We start from the raw sequence: 15,836 nt of genomic DNA on the forward strand, positions 1-15,836 counted from the left end.
CCATAGACATACAGGTTCATTCTGGGCCTTCCTGTTTTTTTTCCACTGATGGGTAGGATTGTCCTGTATCACTAGTTACTTGATTTTTATATCCTCATTTATTATAATTATAATTATTATTCTATCTTCAATTATTAATATATTCTCTAGATGTCAGATGATCATGGCAAGAAAAAATTAAGGCATAAACCCACATACAAATACATATAGATACACATAAACATGCATACACGTTGTCTTAGTTTGAGTTTTATTGTTGTGAAGAGGCACTATGACCAAGGCAACTGATATGGGCAAACATTTAAATGGGGTTGGCTTATAGTTTCTGAGGTGCAGGCCATCATCATCACGGTAGGAACCATGGATGGCTTTGTGCAGGCAGTCTTGAAGCTGGAGTTGCTGAGATTTCTACATCTTGATCCAAAGGTAACAAGGAGGAGACTTTCTTCTGTAGGCAACCAGGAGAAGAGTCTGGATCACACTGGCCAGACTTGAGTATATATATGAGACCTCAAAGCCCCACCTCCAAAGTGACATACGTCCTCTAACAAGACTCTAATAAGGCCATACCTCCTAATTCTGCCACTTCCCATGGCCAAAGCATATTCAAGCCACCACACATGTGTATATGCACCTTGCCCATTTTCTCTTCAGAACTTTGGTGAGGAGCTATGTGAATTGGCCTTCTGAGCAGAACCTGTGAATTCATTTGTGCAGAGATGTGAAAAATCACTGGATTTATGTTTATACATGTGCATGTGTGTATTTAGTTAGATTTGTTTGCATCTTCATAGTCAGTGTCTTTTCATTGCTTTGAGATACAGGGATAGAGGACCTGCAGAGGTCAGCAGCGGGTCACGCCCCTTCCTGATGGTGCATGCATGCCTTGTCTCTGGCATCTTCAGTGGCTCCTGACGTTTCACAGAATATATGTGTGCACGGAGTTCTTTAACCATTTCCCTCCTGGATGTTCATATTCTGCAGCTTTTTTTTTTTTTTTTTAATTTGTTTTTCGAGACAGGGTTTCTCTGTATAGCTCTGGTTGTCTTGGTACTCCCCCTGTGGACCAGGCTGGCCTAGAACTCAGAATCTTGCCTGTCTATCAGGTGCTGGGATTAAAAACATGTGCCACCACACCCAGTCCTGCTGCAACATTTTGGTTTTGTCTTTCTCCCACAATGAGCATCCTAGCACAACCCTTTGCTCACAGGGGACTGCTTTCTTTCCATAGGTATCTGGAGGAAGAACTGCTGACTGTGCCTTTTGTCCTGAAGCTATTTTTAATGTCTTTCCCTCAGCTGTGCTTTATGATGGCCCGTGAATGTTAGGCATTTAATAAATATTTACTGAAGTGAACTCTTAAGGGTTTTTATCTGGGACTTATCTCTAGCTCACTACTTCATCTATGTAAACTGTTTTATGATACCCTCAAGCCCATTTTACTTCCTCTGAAATGAGTGAGCTTTTCAGTTACGCAGGCTTCATTAGGGGAATCAGGTGAAATGAATCAACAAGTATTTTGATTATCTTCCCTGTGTGGCGGCGGCTGGAGCAGGTGAGGAATGAGTGCCATTTGGCCCAGTGCTGGAGCTTTCCACACACCAGCAAGCCAGGCCTGCTGCTTCCCTGGCGTGCATTGTAGCAGTGGGCACAGGGGTGAGAGAGCTGGAGCTTCACCCGAGTGCATCCGAAAGCTCCTGGGAAGGGAACATGGATCTGCCCTGAATGGAGCACTGATGATGAGCAGCAGTGGCCATGGGGGCTGGTGAGGTTGAGAGGGTCAGTGTGAGTGAGTGCACAAAAGGGAGGGATTTGAGTCATGTGACCCCAGGGTACGGTGTGTCTAGGGGGTGACAAGATGGGAGAAGAAGCTGCAGAGCCCAGCTGGCCTTCCTGGGATGGGCTTGGGATTCCTGGTGGGCTAGCATTGAGCCACCATGAGAGGCTCTTGAGTAGAATTCTATTGCTGGGGCTGGTCTTCAGAAAACCTCAGTAGTTCTGGGACATGAATTTTCAAGGTTTCTATGATGTAACTTTTCCTATTCCTCCCTTCTTCCCAAAGCTGTCTGAAAGTGTTGTGAACCGCATGAAGGATTGCAGCCAGCCTTCAGCAGGGGAACAGCTGGCTCCTGGTTTTGGTCCTTCATCTTCTGCTCCTGTGCCCACTGTCCCTGAACCAACCATCTCTGTGCCCACTGTCCCTGCACCTACCACTCCTGTGCCTACTGCTCCTTCATCCTCTGTACATGGCCCGCCAGGAGGCACCTGTAAAGGCCCTCTGACAGGTATGTTGGGAGAGATATGCCTGGCTACTGCTAGGCTTGCCTTTACTCTTGAATCGTGTGAGTCACTGCCCTCTGTGCAGCAGACACTGTCTGGTGTGGTATAGGCTGCACCATAGTTAGAGCTTGTATAATGTGGCCAGACTGTTTTCTGCAGTGTTTTCATGTCTGCACATATAAAAGACGAGGCAGAAGGTAGTGGTGTGACAGCTCAGGTAGGAAGCCATCTGCTTTTCAGGATGCAGAAGAAGCAGAAGTGTTTGTCACTCAGTTGTGGCAGCTCTATCTTAGCTGCCAGTCAAAGAATGAGGCATATGAAAATAGGCCATTGAGGTACAGTAGTGAGTGGTGCTGATACTGGCCTCAGACACCCTGAGCCAACCCTTCCAAGACACCTTGGCCACAGTGGAGCTGTGCTATTTTGTTGAGCTCTTCCCCAGCAATTGCTTATGTAGCAAACACAGAGAAGCAAAAAGCCTTGAAGAGAAGGCTTCGAGGAACAGTAGGGATGGTACTCAGAAGGCTTTGGAGTGCTTGCCGTTCTAGTCAGTGAATCCCTGTGAGAATCTGGTCTGTTACTTAGGATTTATTTTTTGTTTGTGTTTGTTTTTAGTTTTGTTTTTTTAAGTAAACAACTGCAGAAGGCAGACTCTGCCCAGGGTAGCCCCTGTGGGAGCTTTGGCATGGCCTCCAGTTGCTGCTGCTCTTCCTACCCATTTTCTTAGAGGATTGTATTAGAGACTGAGAGTGTCCACTTTTGTCCAGTAGCATTGCTGGGACACAAGGCAGTAGCCAGCCCCCTCTCTGAGAGTGCACACAGCTCTGATTAGAGTCCATATATTCACCCTGGGGCTCATGACATGGCATCACCATGTCACATCAGAAGCTCATACCAGCTGCCTAAGGCCAGGGGTGGTAAGAACAGGCTCCTTATGTGAGGTAGAGGCTGCCTGCATATGGGAAGACAGGGCTGTGGTGGGTGGGGTTTTCAGGCAGGTGAACAGTAGGAGCAGAGACTTAGAGCTGGGCTACAGCCTGGGCTGGTGAGGAAGTAGAAGCAGTTTGCTTTCTCAGACTACAAAGTACAAAGGAAGGGGAGACATTGGCTGTGGTCACCTTCAACAGGGCCTAGAGGGCTCTGACACTACTCCATTGTGTTGTAAGCCTCAGGGCTTCTCACAGGCCTTAGAGCCAATCAGAGCCTGAATTTCACTCTGGACCTTAAAGGACTGAATAAGCTCAGCCTCCCAGTCCCCATCCCCATCCTGTACCCAGCATGCCTTTTCCCTAGGAATTCTGTACCCAGCATGCCTTTTCCCTAGGAATTCTGTACCCAGCATGCCTTTTCCCTAGGAATTCTTTGCCCTAGAGGTGAGAGAGACTGAAAGGGGTCTAGCTTGACCCAGTGAACTTTAATAAGCAGATTAACTGAAGAGGGAGAGAACTATGGGAAAATGAGATTGTCACAGTGTATTGTTATCTCAGCTTTGGAGAATATGCACTGACTAGTTTCAGCTGTTTGAAAGGAATAATGGGACTTTAGTTGTCACTTAGTTTTAGCAATAACAAAATATTTTGTATAGTGTATTTTAAGTTTCTGAATGTGGAAAAAAAAGATTCAACAGAAATGAACCAACTTAAAATGGGCTGATTTTAAGGTACCTTTTAAGCATAGTTTTTTGCCTTTATGTTAGATAGAACAAAGTTAGAAAACACCGTTAAAATTAAATCATTCCCTCACATGGTTGCTCAGTTGCAAGAGCCAAAGTCATCGAGATGCAGAGGTTTCAGCCACCATAGCAGACTACAAAGGAAGGGGTCATCATAAGAGAAGTCCCTAGCAACCCAATAGTTCTAGATAACTCTAGAAATAAAATAGGTTTAATAGAGAGTGCCACACCAGCATCTGTAGAAATGGATATTCTTTTCAGTTACTGTAACTAAATACCATAGATGAGATAATTTATGAAGAAGTCAATTTTTGTCTATAGTTCAAGGGGCTGGGAAGTCCAGAATCAAAGGGCAGCATTTGGTCAGGGCTTTATTGCTGATGGGAACTGGGTAGAGCCCTGAGGCAGCATAGGACATCACATGGAGGACAGAACAAGTGTGAGAGCTGAAGGCTTTCCATCATCTTACAAAGTAAATGATACCATCCATGGTAGGGAGCTTTCTAGTCCTAATTACTACTAAAGACCTTGCCTCTTACTGTTGTTAGAGTGTAGTTAGACCATCTTGAGTTTTAGAGGGGCAAGCATTCAAACCATGGCAGGTTCCAAAAGAAACAGGATACAAGCATCTCTGCCTTCCTCTTGCAGATACATGACAGAGAGTGATTACCCTCAGCCATCTCTGGCTTGTGGGTTAGGAGGTAGTCTCTGAGTGCTAACAAATGTGGGACATGTAATGGTGAACCTGAAGGGCAGCACTCAGGTGGTTTGCTGCCAGCCCCACATTGAGGGTGTCCTGCTGCAGAACCTATGGTCAGAGCAGCCTCCTGTCATTTGGCTCTGCACACTGGTTGATTTGAGGTTATGCTCCTATCTGCCTCTAGAACTCTGCAGTCTGTCCATGGGGCATGCTTTTCCTTGGGGACATGCAGAGTGTGGTTTCCTGAGGAAGTATATTGATTGATGTGTGTGTTTGTGTGTGTGTCCTGTCAGTCCTGGCAATCCTGGGTGCTGTTAATTGGCCCTTTTCCTCTGGTTCCATTGCAGACGTTAAAGTGCCCAGTGCAGAGAGTGGTGGTGGTCTGCAGTCCTCTGCAGTGAAGGAGGATCTTAAGAAGTAAGCCCAAGAGTCTGTATCCCCTTGCTGCCCCCAACCCCCAAAGCTGACTTCTTCCAGGTATACACTGCCCCCTCCCCCAACACTCCCCCCCCAACTCCCTGGAGCACAATGCCTCATGTTTTTAATGTTGGCTTGTGTTGAAACAATGCCATGGTGGCTCTGGTCCGTTGGAAAGGGCACAAGGGAATTGGTTACCAGAGATGGATTCTTAAAAATCCATCCTTAAAATCCAGAATTGAGGAGGCAGGTTCTTGGAAGAATGAAGGAAGTGGAGCTTGCCTGATAAACTTCCTGCCAACTCAGGCCATGATCTTGAGAGCTCACAACTGTCATGAAACAGTACCATTTTCTCTGTCCCTAGGATGTGTAGAAAAGTGCCTAGGGCACAGAGGCCCCTTATGTTTAGGCCAGCTTTCTGATTTTTTTGACCCACTAGTTGTTACCTAGAGAAATCACTGCAGAGGAGGGTGTTCTTAATAGAGGCATAGTCAGGGGTAAGTACAGTACCTGCCCTCTGTGCTCTTTATGCATGGGCTTCCTCATTGTCTTTGAGGAAATGGCCTCTCTATGGTCCCAGGGCCCAGTTTGCTGGGGGTTTGCCCTCCAGCACAACAACCCTAGGTAAAGACTCATGGTCTCAAAAGTTACCCTCCTGTATCCCAGTGGTATCTCCAGGAATATACAACTTCCCCATTCCCTTCAGTAACTTTTAGCAATTTTAAAGTAATACATGCTGATAAAAGATTTTTTAAAACTACATAAAATAAAAACAAATCTCCATAGACTCATTATCTCAGTGCAACTGCTGTGGCTCTTCTGGGTGTCTCTTGCAGTCAATGTCTTTACCTTAACTTGTTTATATTAACGTCCTAGGCATTTTCATATCTTGCTGCTTACTTTTTATTATAATTACTTTCCATTAGTTACACCTGCTTTCAAGCACATTTATTGCTAATCAGATTGTTTGTTCATTCTCAGTTTTTAGATTCAACTTGTTACATATAAATCCAAGTTAGCACTGAAGCTGTGGTATAGCTTTTCATGATGCTGTGGCCTTTTCTCTACCATGACCTTGCTGCTTGCTGCTTGCGCTATTTCACTTCTATGAACAACACAGAGGGCATCTTAGTCCTCCTAGCTTTTATCTGCTGTGATACACTAGCAGAATGCCAGAATAGGTCAAAGGTTACGATTGTACTCCAGACAAAGTTAGGTGTTTAAACCTCAAAAGAGCTGCTGTCTAAAACCTTCAGGCTCTCAGCCAAACAAGAATGCCATACCCCACCCTGCCTACTTGTTTGAAAGGATGGCTCACATGGGATTCAGCCCTGCCTGGACACTCATTCTTTGCCTATGGCTAGCTCTCCTGTTCCTGATCTGAGTTGTCCTAAATGTCATTGTCCCTTGACTAGGGGGCTGTCACTGAAGCTTCCACTCAGGTGAAAGAATTGGCTTATGGTTTCTTATTCTGTTCTAGGCAGCCAAGGGCCAGAAACCCCACCCCTGCTTAGACAGGTACAGTGAGCAGGCAGGTCTTTTCCTACCCATGTTCTTCTAGCCATGCCTTCTGCATCAGCTTCTCTCTGTTTCTCTCTGGCCTAGGTTCCAACAGGAGCAGTTGGCAGTCCAGGATGAGATGGTCAGGGTGGCAAAAAAGGAGAAAGAGGCAGCTGAGAAGCACTTGAAGGCATCCCTGCCCAAGAAGAAGGCCAGCCTCACCCACGAGCAACAGCAGTCAGCTCGACTAGTGAGTGTGTCTTTCAGAGCTGGCCTGTCTGCCAGTGTATGCAGGAATGGGCAGCAGCTGGCTACATCAGCTGTGGCTTTGAGGTGTTTTCCAGGCACTGGCAATTTGGAGTCTTCGGACTCTTGACTCACTGGTTTGCTTTGCCACCTTGTCAAAGTCTATTCTTGTGGCTTCAGGCCTCTAGAGCCATGGGGGATTGAGAGTCTCATTTGTCATAGCTATCACTGGTGTAAGGGTTGCAGTGCTGTGTGTGTTGAGAGGGTATAGGGTGGGGTTTGGGGGCATGCAGTGTATGATACCAAGAGCATCATTTTCACAGCAAGGCAGCCCAGGTGCAAAGCCTAGCCCTTTGCTTACAGCTTCAGCACATTGAGCCTTGTTGGAAGATCATGATGCTCACACACAGGATTGCCCCAGGGGTCAGAGATAATAGCTACCCAGGGCTTAGCAGGAGCTGGGAAACAATGAAGGAGTGCTATGACTGCTGATACTGTTATTAATGCATCTAATTGATCGGAGCTGTTAGTCAGGATTCTTCAGCTTTAATGCAGAGTTTATTTTACAAGTGAGATGTCTAGGAGCACCCGGTGGGCCAGTTCAGCAGCTGCTGGCATCATCAGGGATTCGGCACTCCTCCTTTCCACTGTTTCCCCAGTCAACCAGCCACACTTAGGATGACTGTTGCTACAGTTCCATGATAGCTGCTGCCACCTCATGATTACAACAGAAGAGCAGCAGAAGAGAATCTGTGCCAGCCTGTCTGTGTCAGCAAGGACAGGTTTCCCAGCAGCACTGGTCTTCCATTCCATTGGTCTGAATTGTACTGGGCACCCAGGGCTAACATTCAAACACAGAGGGACTAAGGAGACTGTGCTATCTGCAACTAGGATCCTTTCATTGCCATGATTGAGAAGTGGACAGACAGACCCAGGCTGATGGCAAGTGGGGTAGTCTGGCTGTTGGCAGCATCTAATGACAATTGCTTTGGAGACCATGGGTTTCAGACTAGGGGCAGCTTTGCCTCAGTTATTAGGTCAGCAGCCTATGCACACAGAAGACTGCAGAAATTGGGGTGAGATTATAACTCTGGGATGAGATAAGCTAACAGACCTAATAGTCACACAGCTGTGGGAAGCACACAGTGGGTGAAATGCTCTGGAAGGTATAAGCCTTTAGCTCCTGGCTCTCAGAACTGGGGAGAAGATAGAAGTTTGAAAGAGGCCAGATGGTTCAAGTCCAGTGTTAAGTGGCAGAGATGAGTTATTTGGGATTGTTGTGACCTGCTGGTAGGCAGAAATGACATTGACCTTCTCCCTGGAAGATGGGTAGGATACAGGATGGAGACGGTCAAAGCCTGAAGTCAGATTATGGAAGGCTTTGGGTGACTTGATGAGCTAACAACAAAGCAACCCTCAATGCCTCTAAAACAGTAGAGACATTCTAATAGTTATAAGGATGGGAATGGGCTGTCTGACTTGTGCTTTTACAACAGAATCTGAGCAGTTTTTAGAACAGTTTCCCGAAGAAGAGGGTGTCTGCAGAGAGGCAGGTTGTCACCTTCCTGCAGGCAGCCTGACAGCTAGTAATACAGAAGATCACTTTACAGAGATATAAGGTCAATCATGGACTGAGCAAGGCAGGTGTCGTTTACTTGGGACAGTTGTAGAGCAGAGCATGCCGTCTGCTTCATTCTCACCTGAAGGTGATAATTACAGTGAAGGGAGTTGACAGCCTCTCTTCCCTCCACCTGCAAAGGAGACAGCCTTCCCTCCTGTCTTTGCTTTCTGGCTGTCTCTAGGGGAAATGTGGGAAGGACTGAGTGCTCCTGGGTGCAGGTGTTGGATTTTTGTGTGCTTGGTAATGAATTGCTACCTTAGGATGAAGCAAATGTGCCCTACCAGCTTTCTCCCAGCTTCCTAGATGGATAACGCCCTCTGCAAACTATTTCCAGGGAATAGTAGAGCAAGTCCCTTCAAGCTGAAAATATTTTATCTACTTTTGTAGGCACTTCTACTTTTGGCTGCTCAACATCTTTTTCTCCTTATGACTAGAGTTCAGATCTTCTTTCAGGAGCTTTCCTGTCTCCTGTGGTTTCGGTCTCAGTAAGATTCTAATTTCAGTGCCTCTGTGGAAGCTAGATCTGGGCATATGTTCCAAGTTCAGCCAGGGATAGATAGCCCCTTCCTAGGGACTTTTGTCTGAACTGAGTACACAGGGAGAGTGGGAGGCCAGGGTGGCAGTTATTTATTGTAGCCTAGGTGGGCTGTGAGGCCCCTTATGCTGTTAGGCTATGACTTTTGCTCTCTCCTACCACTCTAGGGTACACTTGTTTTCGCTCTGGTCCTCCTGCAATCTTGAAGATCATGTCATTTGCTGAGAGCTATCAGTTCACTGTTTTTTGAGTTTGCTGGAGTTGGTTTCTGTAGGCAGTGCTGCAGCAGGTGCACCTCTTATACGAGGACCTGTGGCAAGTGCATCATGGAACTGTCTAGAAGAGATGCTATAGTAGCTGGTTCTGGAGACCTGCGGCCACCTGTAGGAGAAGGGAACTAAGGCCCCTTTTTGTGTCAGCAGTTAAAGTGCTGGGCAGGTGCTGTTGCCATCAGTGCAAAGGAAGCAGCTTGCTATGGATGGGTAGGGTTGGCAAGTGCGTTCAGTGGAGAGAGTTTTAACTATGGCACATTTAAATGAGAGGAAAAAACATTTAAATGAGAAGAAAAAAGATGGAGAAAAAAACTTGAACTAAGTATGGAGATTTTTTCCCTCATGCATGCCTTCTATGCTTCCTGCGTACAAGTGCTGAAAGGCTAGGGATTGATTGGCAGCCTTCAAGGCAGAGCTCTGGTGGCCTGGTAGTCTGGAAATGTGTGTGGGTCTGAGGCACACCTAGTGACTGCTGGAGTGAATTAGCTCCCAAGTCTCCTTAGTGCCTCTGTGACTCAGTGTCCCTAAGTCCTACACCCTTGGGTCTGTTGCCCTGTCTGGACTTAATGAGAGGCATCAGGTATTTGATGCACTCTTCTGCCCTCTCTGTTTCCCTCTCAGTTTTATAGTATTGATTTTTCATCCTCTTCTGCATGAGGGAATGATTGAGTTCATTATTGGGAAAAGTTTCATAAAACTAATGAGAAGGAAAGGTAATACGTTTTATAACTTGATTCTGCTGACAAGTGTTAACACTTCCCATCTAATGCAGCAGTAATGACCAGTTAGTTCTGTGTGCCACACCTGCTCCTGCCCTTGCAGCTGGGTTCAGACCCAGCTCTATTGTGAATGAAGGCCATGAGTGTTGGTGGGGCCTATGTGAGCTGAGACTTCCTTGGTGTTTGTGGAGGAAGTCTGGAATTCAAGTCAAACACTCTGGTAGAGACAGGTGAAAGTGAAATGGTCTGGGGAGCTGAGTCTTCTGAGACATAGTGGATAGAGACATGAAGTCCTGGCAGAGTGGTATCACAGTTTTGCCTGCTGCTTTCAAGGTGGGGATTAATAGGTATGAGAGATCTCAGTGCACCCAACACACAATAGAAACCTTCCTTCTTCCCTCCCTCCCTCCCTCCCCTCTTCCTGATCTTTTGTGTGTGTGTGTCTCTCTCTCTCCATAACATTCTAGATACTGAGCTAGTTTTCTACTCGATGGAGATAAATAGGCAGCTCCTGTGCTTAAGCAGCTATATTTGTTAGGATAGTGACAGATTCTCCTGAGGGGCACAGCAAAGTTGAAAGGAGGGACTGGAAGATGCCGGAGAGGCAAGGTGATGAGCTTCTGGAGGATGAGGAAGGCCTCTAAGAAAAGGAGACAGTTGAACTGGGTCTGAAGAATTGTTAAAGGTGCTAGGTGAGGAAGAGGAAGGATGCTGGGGTGAATGAGCCTGAGACAAAGGCTGGTAAGGAGGGTGGATTCTCTGGCCAGAGTGGAAGGTGCAGCAGGCAGGGAGGCCACTGAAGCCCGTTGTGCAATAACATTCAGGAAGGTTGAGAGAGAGCTCGGGAGGGGCATTTCTCCTCACAGGATACAGAAGGAACGAGCTCAGAATCAACTCTGGGAAGTACTCAGTTCCAAATCCAGCCATGGGCTCGGAGGTCCTCGGAGTTGGTGGGCCATTCCATTCTCAGATGGCCAGTCTAAGCCTAAGAGTTCACCTATATACTGGCTGTTCTGTCCACTCCTCAGATAAGAAGGTTCTTTTGGTCATTATCGCAGTTCTTGCATTGTTTGAATGCTTCCAGAAACTGCCACATAATAAGCTGTGTGAATCTCTAGCTTACGATGTGAGGAAAACATTAAGAAAGGCTCTAAGTTGCAGTTTTCCAAAGTTAATGTGGCAGGAAGTTTTAACCCTTCTCCCAAATATCTCCCTCCTATAGTTTTGTAGGCCTTTCTGCAGACGAACCATTGGAGAGTAAGAGCTGTGTGGTGGTGTGCTGGTCTCTTCACTCAGCAGGTAGACAGACAATGATTGACTGATGAACAGCAGAGCTGGAAGGCTACTGCCCTGTAGTGACAATTTTGGAATTTTGGTTTCTTACACACACACACACTATAATAATGTGCCTTCCTTCTAATGCCAGGTATGGGGATGTACACTCACACACACACACACACACACTATAATAATGTGCCTTCCTTCTAGTGCCAGGTATGGGGATGTGGAGCTGCTTTAAAGCAGCTGACTATGATTTGCCTCCTGATCCAGCTGAGGCATAGGTTTGCCAGCTGCAGATAGTTTCTGTGATGGTGTGATGTTTGGAATGCTGAGAACTTTGCAGAGGGTATATAAATGCTAGGGCCCCAATAGGCAGGGTTGGTGGTGGTTATGGACGTTGGTTACAGTTTGTTAGTAGTCATGTTTAAAGAAGAAACAAGAAGAATTTAAATTCAGGGTTCTCTTTTTCTCTGTCTCTCTCTTTTCTTCCCTCCCTTCCTCCTCCCCCTCCCACCACCCCCACCCCCATCCTCCTTTCTCTCCTATCCTAGTGAAACTGGGAGGAAAAAGAAGAATCCTCAAAGTAGCAAAGACTGGTTAAGCTGCCCAGCTGTCCTTAGGGTCTCATTGAGGCCTGCTGCTGAGAGTGGGAAGCAGGTGCCTATCACAGCTATCACAGCTAGGATGGATAGCAATACAAAGTTTTAGCACTTTCAGACAACAATAGCAGCAGCAGCAGCAGCAACCCCAAATCAGGGACAGGTGTGTTTTATTGCACTCTAATCCCAGCATTCAGGAGGCCGAGGTAGAAGGATTTCCTTGAGTTTGAGGTTAGTTGGAACTACAAGTTGCTACTGTGTAGCAAAACCGTATCCCAATGGGAGGGCAGTTAGGTGGTAGGGGAAGGTGCTTGCTGCAAGCCTGATGACCCGAGTTCATCTCAAGGGACCCGCATGGTGGGAGAGAGCTGACTCTTGCAAATTGTCTCCTGACCTGTACATGTGTGCCGTGGTACAGACACACAGAGAATGAATACATGTAAATAAAAGTTCATGAGAGCCGGGCGTGGTGGCGTACGCCTTTAGTCCCAGCACTCAGGAGGCAGAGGGAGGTGGATTTCTGAGTTTGAGGCCAGCCTACAGAGTGAGTTCCAGGACAGCCAGGGCTATACAAGAGAAACCCTGTTTCAAAAAAAAAAAAAAAAAAAAGTTCAAAAGAAAACCAACTAAGAAGATGTTTATTTGATTGTTAACCAGTGACTTAGTAGACTTTAAGCTTTATTTGCCAGGAAGCAGGACAAGTGGGTTTGAGGAATTCAGGCCTCATGTCTTGAAGTTGGGATAACATTTAACTGAGCACCTTGGTGGTCTTGTCTACAACTAGGCCTCTTCCTGAGATCTTGAATTCCCATCTATGTCTATTTTGCTGGTACCCAGATGGCAGATAAAAGGTTAAACTGGGACAACAGCCTTGCCATTCCTCTCTTCTGTCCTTCAAGTCCTTAAATCTTTGTTTGTTTTGTTGTTGAGCCTGGTCTTTAGATCAAATCAGATCAGAGGCTGCTTGTGTTTTTTTTTTTTTTTTTTTTTTCTGTTAAGATCCAGAGAGGAAATACTCCCAGCTTTACAGGCCATACACAATCTCTGCTTGCTTTTGTAGTGTTTAGGACACTAAAATACGCCTGGACTGTTCTTGGATCAGAGGCCATATCAAAAGAGCCCCATGGCAGGATTTTACTGTATTGCAGAAAAACTGACCCACAGTGCTCACCTCTGGGGATTTTATTTTGTTTTTCTGCTTTTGGAGACCTGGTCTCTGGAATGTACTGTGTAGCCCAACTGGCCTCAAAGTTGTAGCAATCCTCCTGTTTCAGCCTCCAGACTACTAAGATTTCAGGCCTGGGAACTACATCCAGCTGGGCTTTTAATCTTAAAAGTATCCCTGAGTACCCAGTTCCTTGGCTCCAGTCTTTTCAATCTTTTGATTTAAAAAAAAAATTAAAAAAAAACTTATTTGTGTGTGTGTGGGGGGGAGCGAGAGCAAGAGAGGGAGAGAGGAAGAGCAGAAGAGAAGGAGAGAGGGAGAGATTGAAAATGAAGAACTTGTGTGTATGTGCAGAAACCTGCAGAGGTCATAAAAGGATATCAGAGCCCTTGGATCTAGAGTTACAGGCATTTGTGAGCCACCTGATATGGGTGCTGGGATCTAAATTCTGAACCTAATCGAGTAGGGAGTGTTTTTCACCACAAAGCCATCTGTATAGCCTTAGTCTTTTTATCTGTAAAGAAACATGGAGTTGGGTGGCCTCAGTTTTGTAGTGGGAGGATTTTGTGTTGGCTGGTGTCTGAGCCCAGGTCTTCTTTTCAGTGAGTATTTATTGTTTCTCTGGAGACAAAGAAGTGATCTGTGTGGGGACAGCCCCAACTCCCCTTTCACTCCAGTTTGCTTCTCTTGCCATTTTATATAGTGCAAAAAGTGTTCCTCCATTAAATACACACCCTTTTCTGTGTGTCCCCCCTCCAACATATACTGTGCCACCCTTTTCTGCACATCCTCTGAGCACAGGCATCCAGAAGATGCTATAGTTCTTACATCTTGGTCATCTCTAAATTTGGCTCTGTCAGATGACCAAATTCTAACACTGGTTGAAAGAGCATACTTGGCTTTATTTTCAGTTTAGAACTGAGCAACACTGTATGTGTTCCATGAAGTAGACTAGTATTCTAATGGCTGTAAAGGGGGTCTGAGCAGTCTGACCAGAAAGATTTTCTGAAGGCAGTAGAAACAGATTCAAAAAGGAGACTGGTTGCACTATGCCAGCCATTTCTTTCTAAGGTGAGGACAGGGAGACAGGACAGATAGATCACTTGAGAGTACTGTGTTTTGTGTAAGGATTTGGAGTTTTGTGGTCAGACTGATTCATATTGGTCTGTGTGTAAGCTTCGCTGTTCTCTTTCTAATCCTATTTCTGGGAAGGTTGGATAAACAGCTTACTTTCAGCTTGACAGTAAGGAACTTTAGCTTGAGTGACTCCATTTTCTTTTTAGCATGGTCCATACTTGAGTTTAGTCCAAAACTCTCGTTTCTACTTAACAGTTCTATTGGGTGTTTTTCTTTTTTTTTTTTTTTTTTTTTTTTTTGGTTTTTCGAGACAGGGTTTCTCTGTATAGCCTTGGCTGTCCTGGAACTCACTTTGTAGACCAGGCTGGCCTCGAACTCAGAAATCCACCTGCTTCTGCCTCCCAAGTGCTGGGATTAAAGGCATGCGCCACCACCGCCCGGCTGGGTGTTTTTCTTTTTAATAACAAGCCACCTTTTTCTATTTTTCTGTATATTTCTTTTCCTGGACGTCATCTGTAAAATAATACAGGACAGTGCTCTTTTTCTAGCCCATGGTAGCTTGGGAAGGTAATCAGCTATCTCTAGGGAAGGGGTGCAGGTACCCTGAGCTTATTAGCCTTGTAGGAAATAGCTATCAGGAATTTGCTGCAGTCAGAAAATGATTGATGTTGGTGATCCCAGGTGAATCCCTGGACCCTGAGCAGCACCTGCCACCCAGGCCATGTGGGAGGCTAGTACCAGAACAAAAAGGACCCTTTGCAAGCTATTCTGGGGCACATGAGATATTATTGCTGGTCCTCTTACTGATATAGGTCACTTGGGTATGTCCTTAGGCAGGCCCAATAGGCCTGCAGGTGGAAGTTTCAGTTTCTCTCCTGGGAAACTCATTTCTCACCTGAATCAATGTGTGGTAATGACATCCATGCCATCAGCCTCCAGGCAGCTAGTGGTCCCTTGGTAGAGGCCCATGAGGTTAGTGTGAGAACAAGGTAGTGAGGCTAGGGTAAGTGTTAGAACAGGAGTTGGTGTAGATAAGGTGGCCTGAGTTGTTCTACAGAGGAAAGGCAGAGTTGGGCAATAGTCTCCCCAGGATGAGGCAGGGATCCTGAGGACCTGTTTTAAGAAAGCTGTTGCTCTGTGGTCTGCTCAGAGTCACATTCAGTGGAAGCCCCATTTCTCAGTAGCATAAGTGTGCACATTGTATTCCAATGAAATAGTAAGGATTTGGGGTGGGCTTCAAGCCTGGCCCCTATCACAGGGTTATAGACACCTTCAGCATGGCCTCATAGAGCTGTCTGGGGGCACCTCAGTGCCCTCCACTGTGTGCCCACAGAAGCAGCAAGTCCTCATTAGTGCGAACTTTGTTAGGCAAGTGGCTGATTGTGGTTCCATTCTCAATGTCGTTACTTTTAATTAGCAGATTGCAAGTCTATGAAAATTTATGTTAGCACTAGGCACAAATGAGCAGGCTGACAGCTGAGGCTGGGACCTGGAGAAAATTCTTAAGGAAGCATTTTCTCTTCAGTTTCTTGAAGACCAACCAGGCTGACAGTTGCAGTCAAGCCCTCTGCCTCTGTATATCCAGTGGGTTTCCAAGGAAGTGAGCTACTAGCTGCCAACTATAGGGGTGTCAGAGTGATAGGGAATGCCCTTCTTCACTTTCCACAACATTCTGACTTGTGGAAGGCCAGGCCCAGCTGGTACTCTGGGCAGTGTTTTGAGCAGAGCTATTGGTGCCATGCATAAGCCCAA

General features: G+C 46.1%; 1 protein-coding gene across 1 annotated transcript in view; it reads left to right on the forward strand.

The window, feature by feature from the left end:
* Nucleotides 1-15,836, forward strand: part of Chchd6 (coiled-coil-helix-coiled-coil-helix domain containing 6) — a 206,493-nt gene that overhangs the window by 18,073 nt on the left and 172,584 nt on the right. Inside the window, exons 2-4 of the mRNA XM_021164904.2 lie at nt 2,063-2,285; nt 5,000-5,069; nt 6,675-6,819. Of these exons, the coding sequence (XP_021020563.2) occupies nt 2,063-2,285; nt 5,000-5,069; nt 6,675-6,819 (438 nt within the window). The remainder of the gene's footprint in view (nt 1-2,062; nt 2,286-4,999; nt 5,070-6,674; nt 6,820-15,836) is intronic.

This window comes from Mus caroli, unplaced genomic scaffold (genome assembly GCF_978045245.1).
Source record: "Mus caroli unplaced genomic scaffold, Mus_caroli_1 scaffold_7, whole genome shotgun sequence".
Classification (NCBI taxonomy): Eukaryota; Metazoa; Chordata; class Mammalia; order Rodentia; family Muridae; genus Mus; species Mus caroli.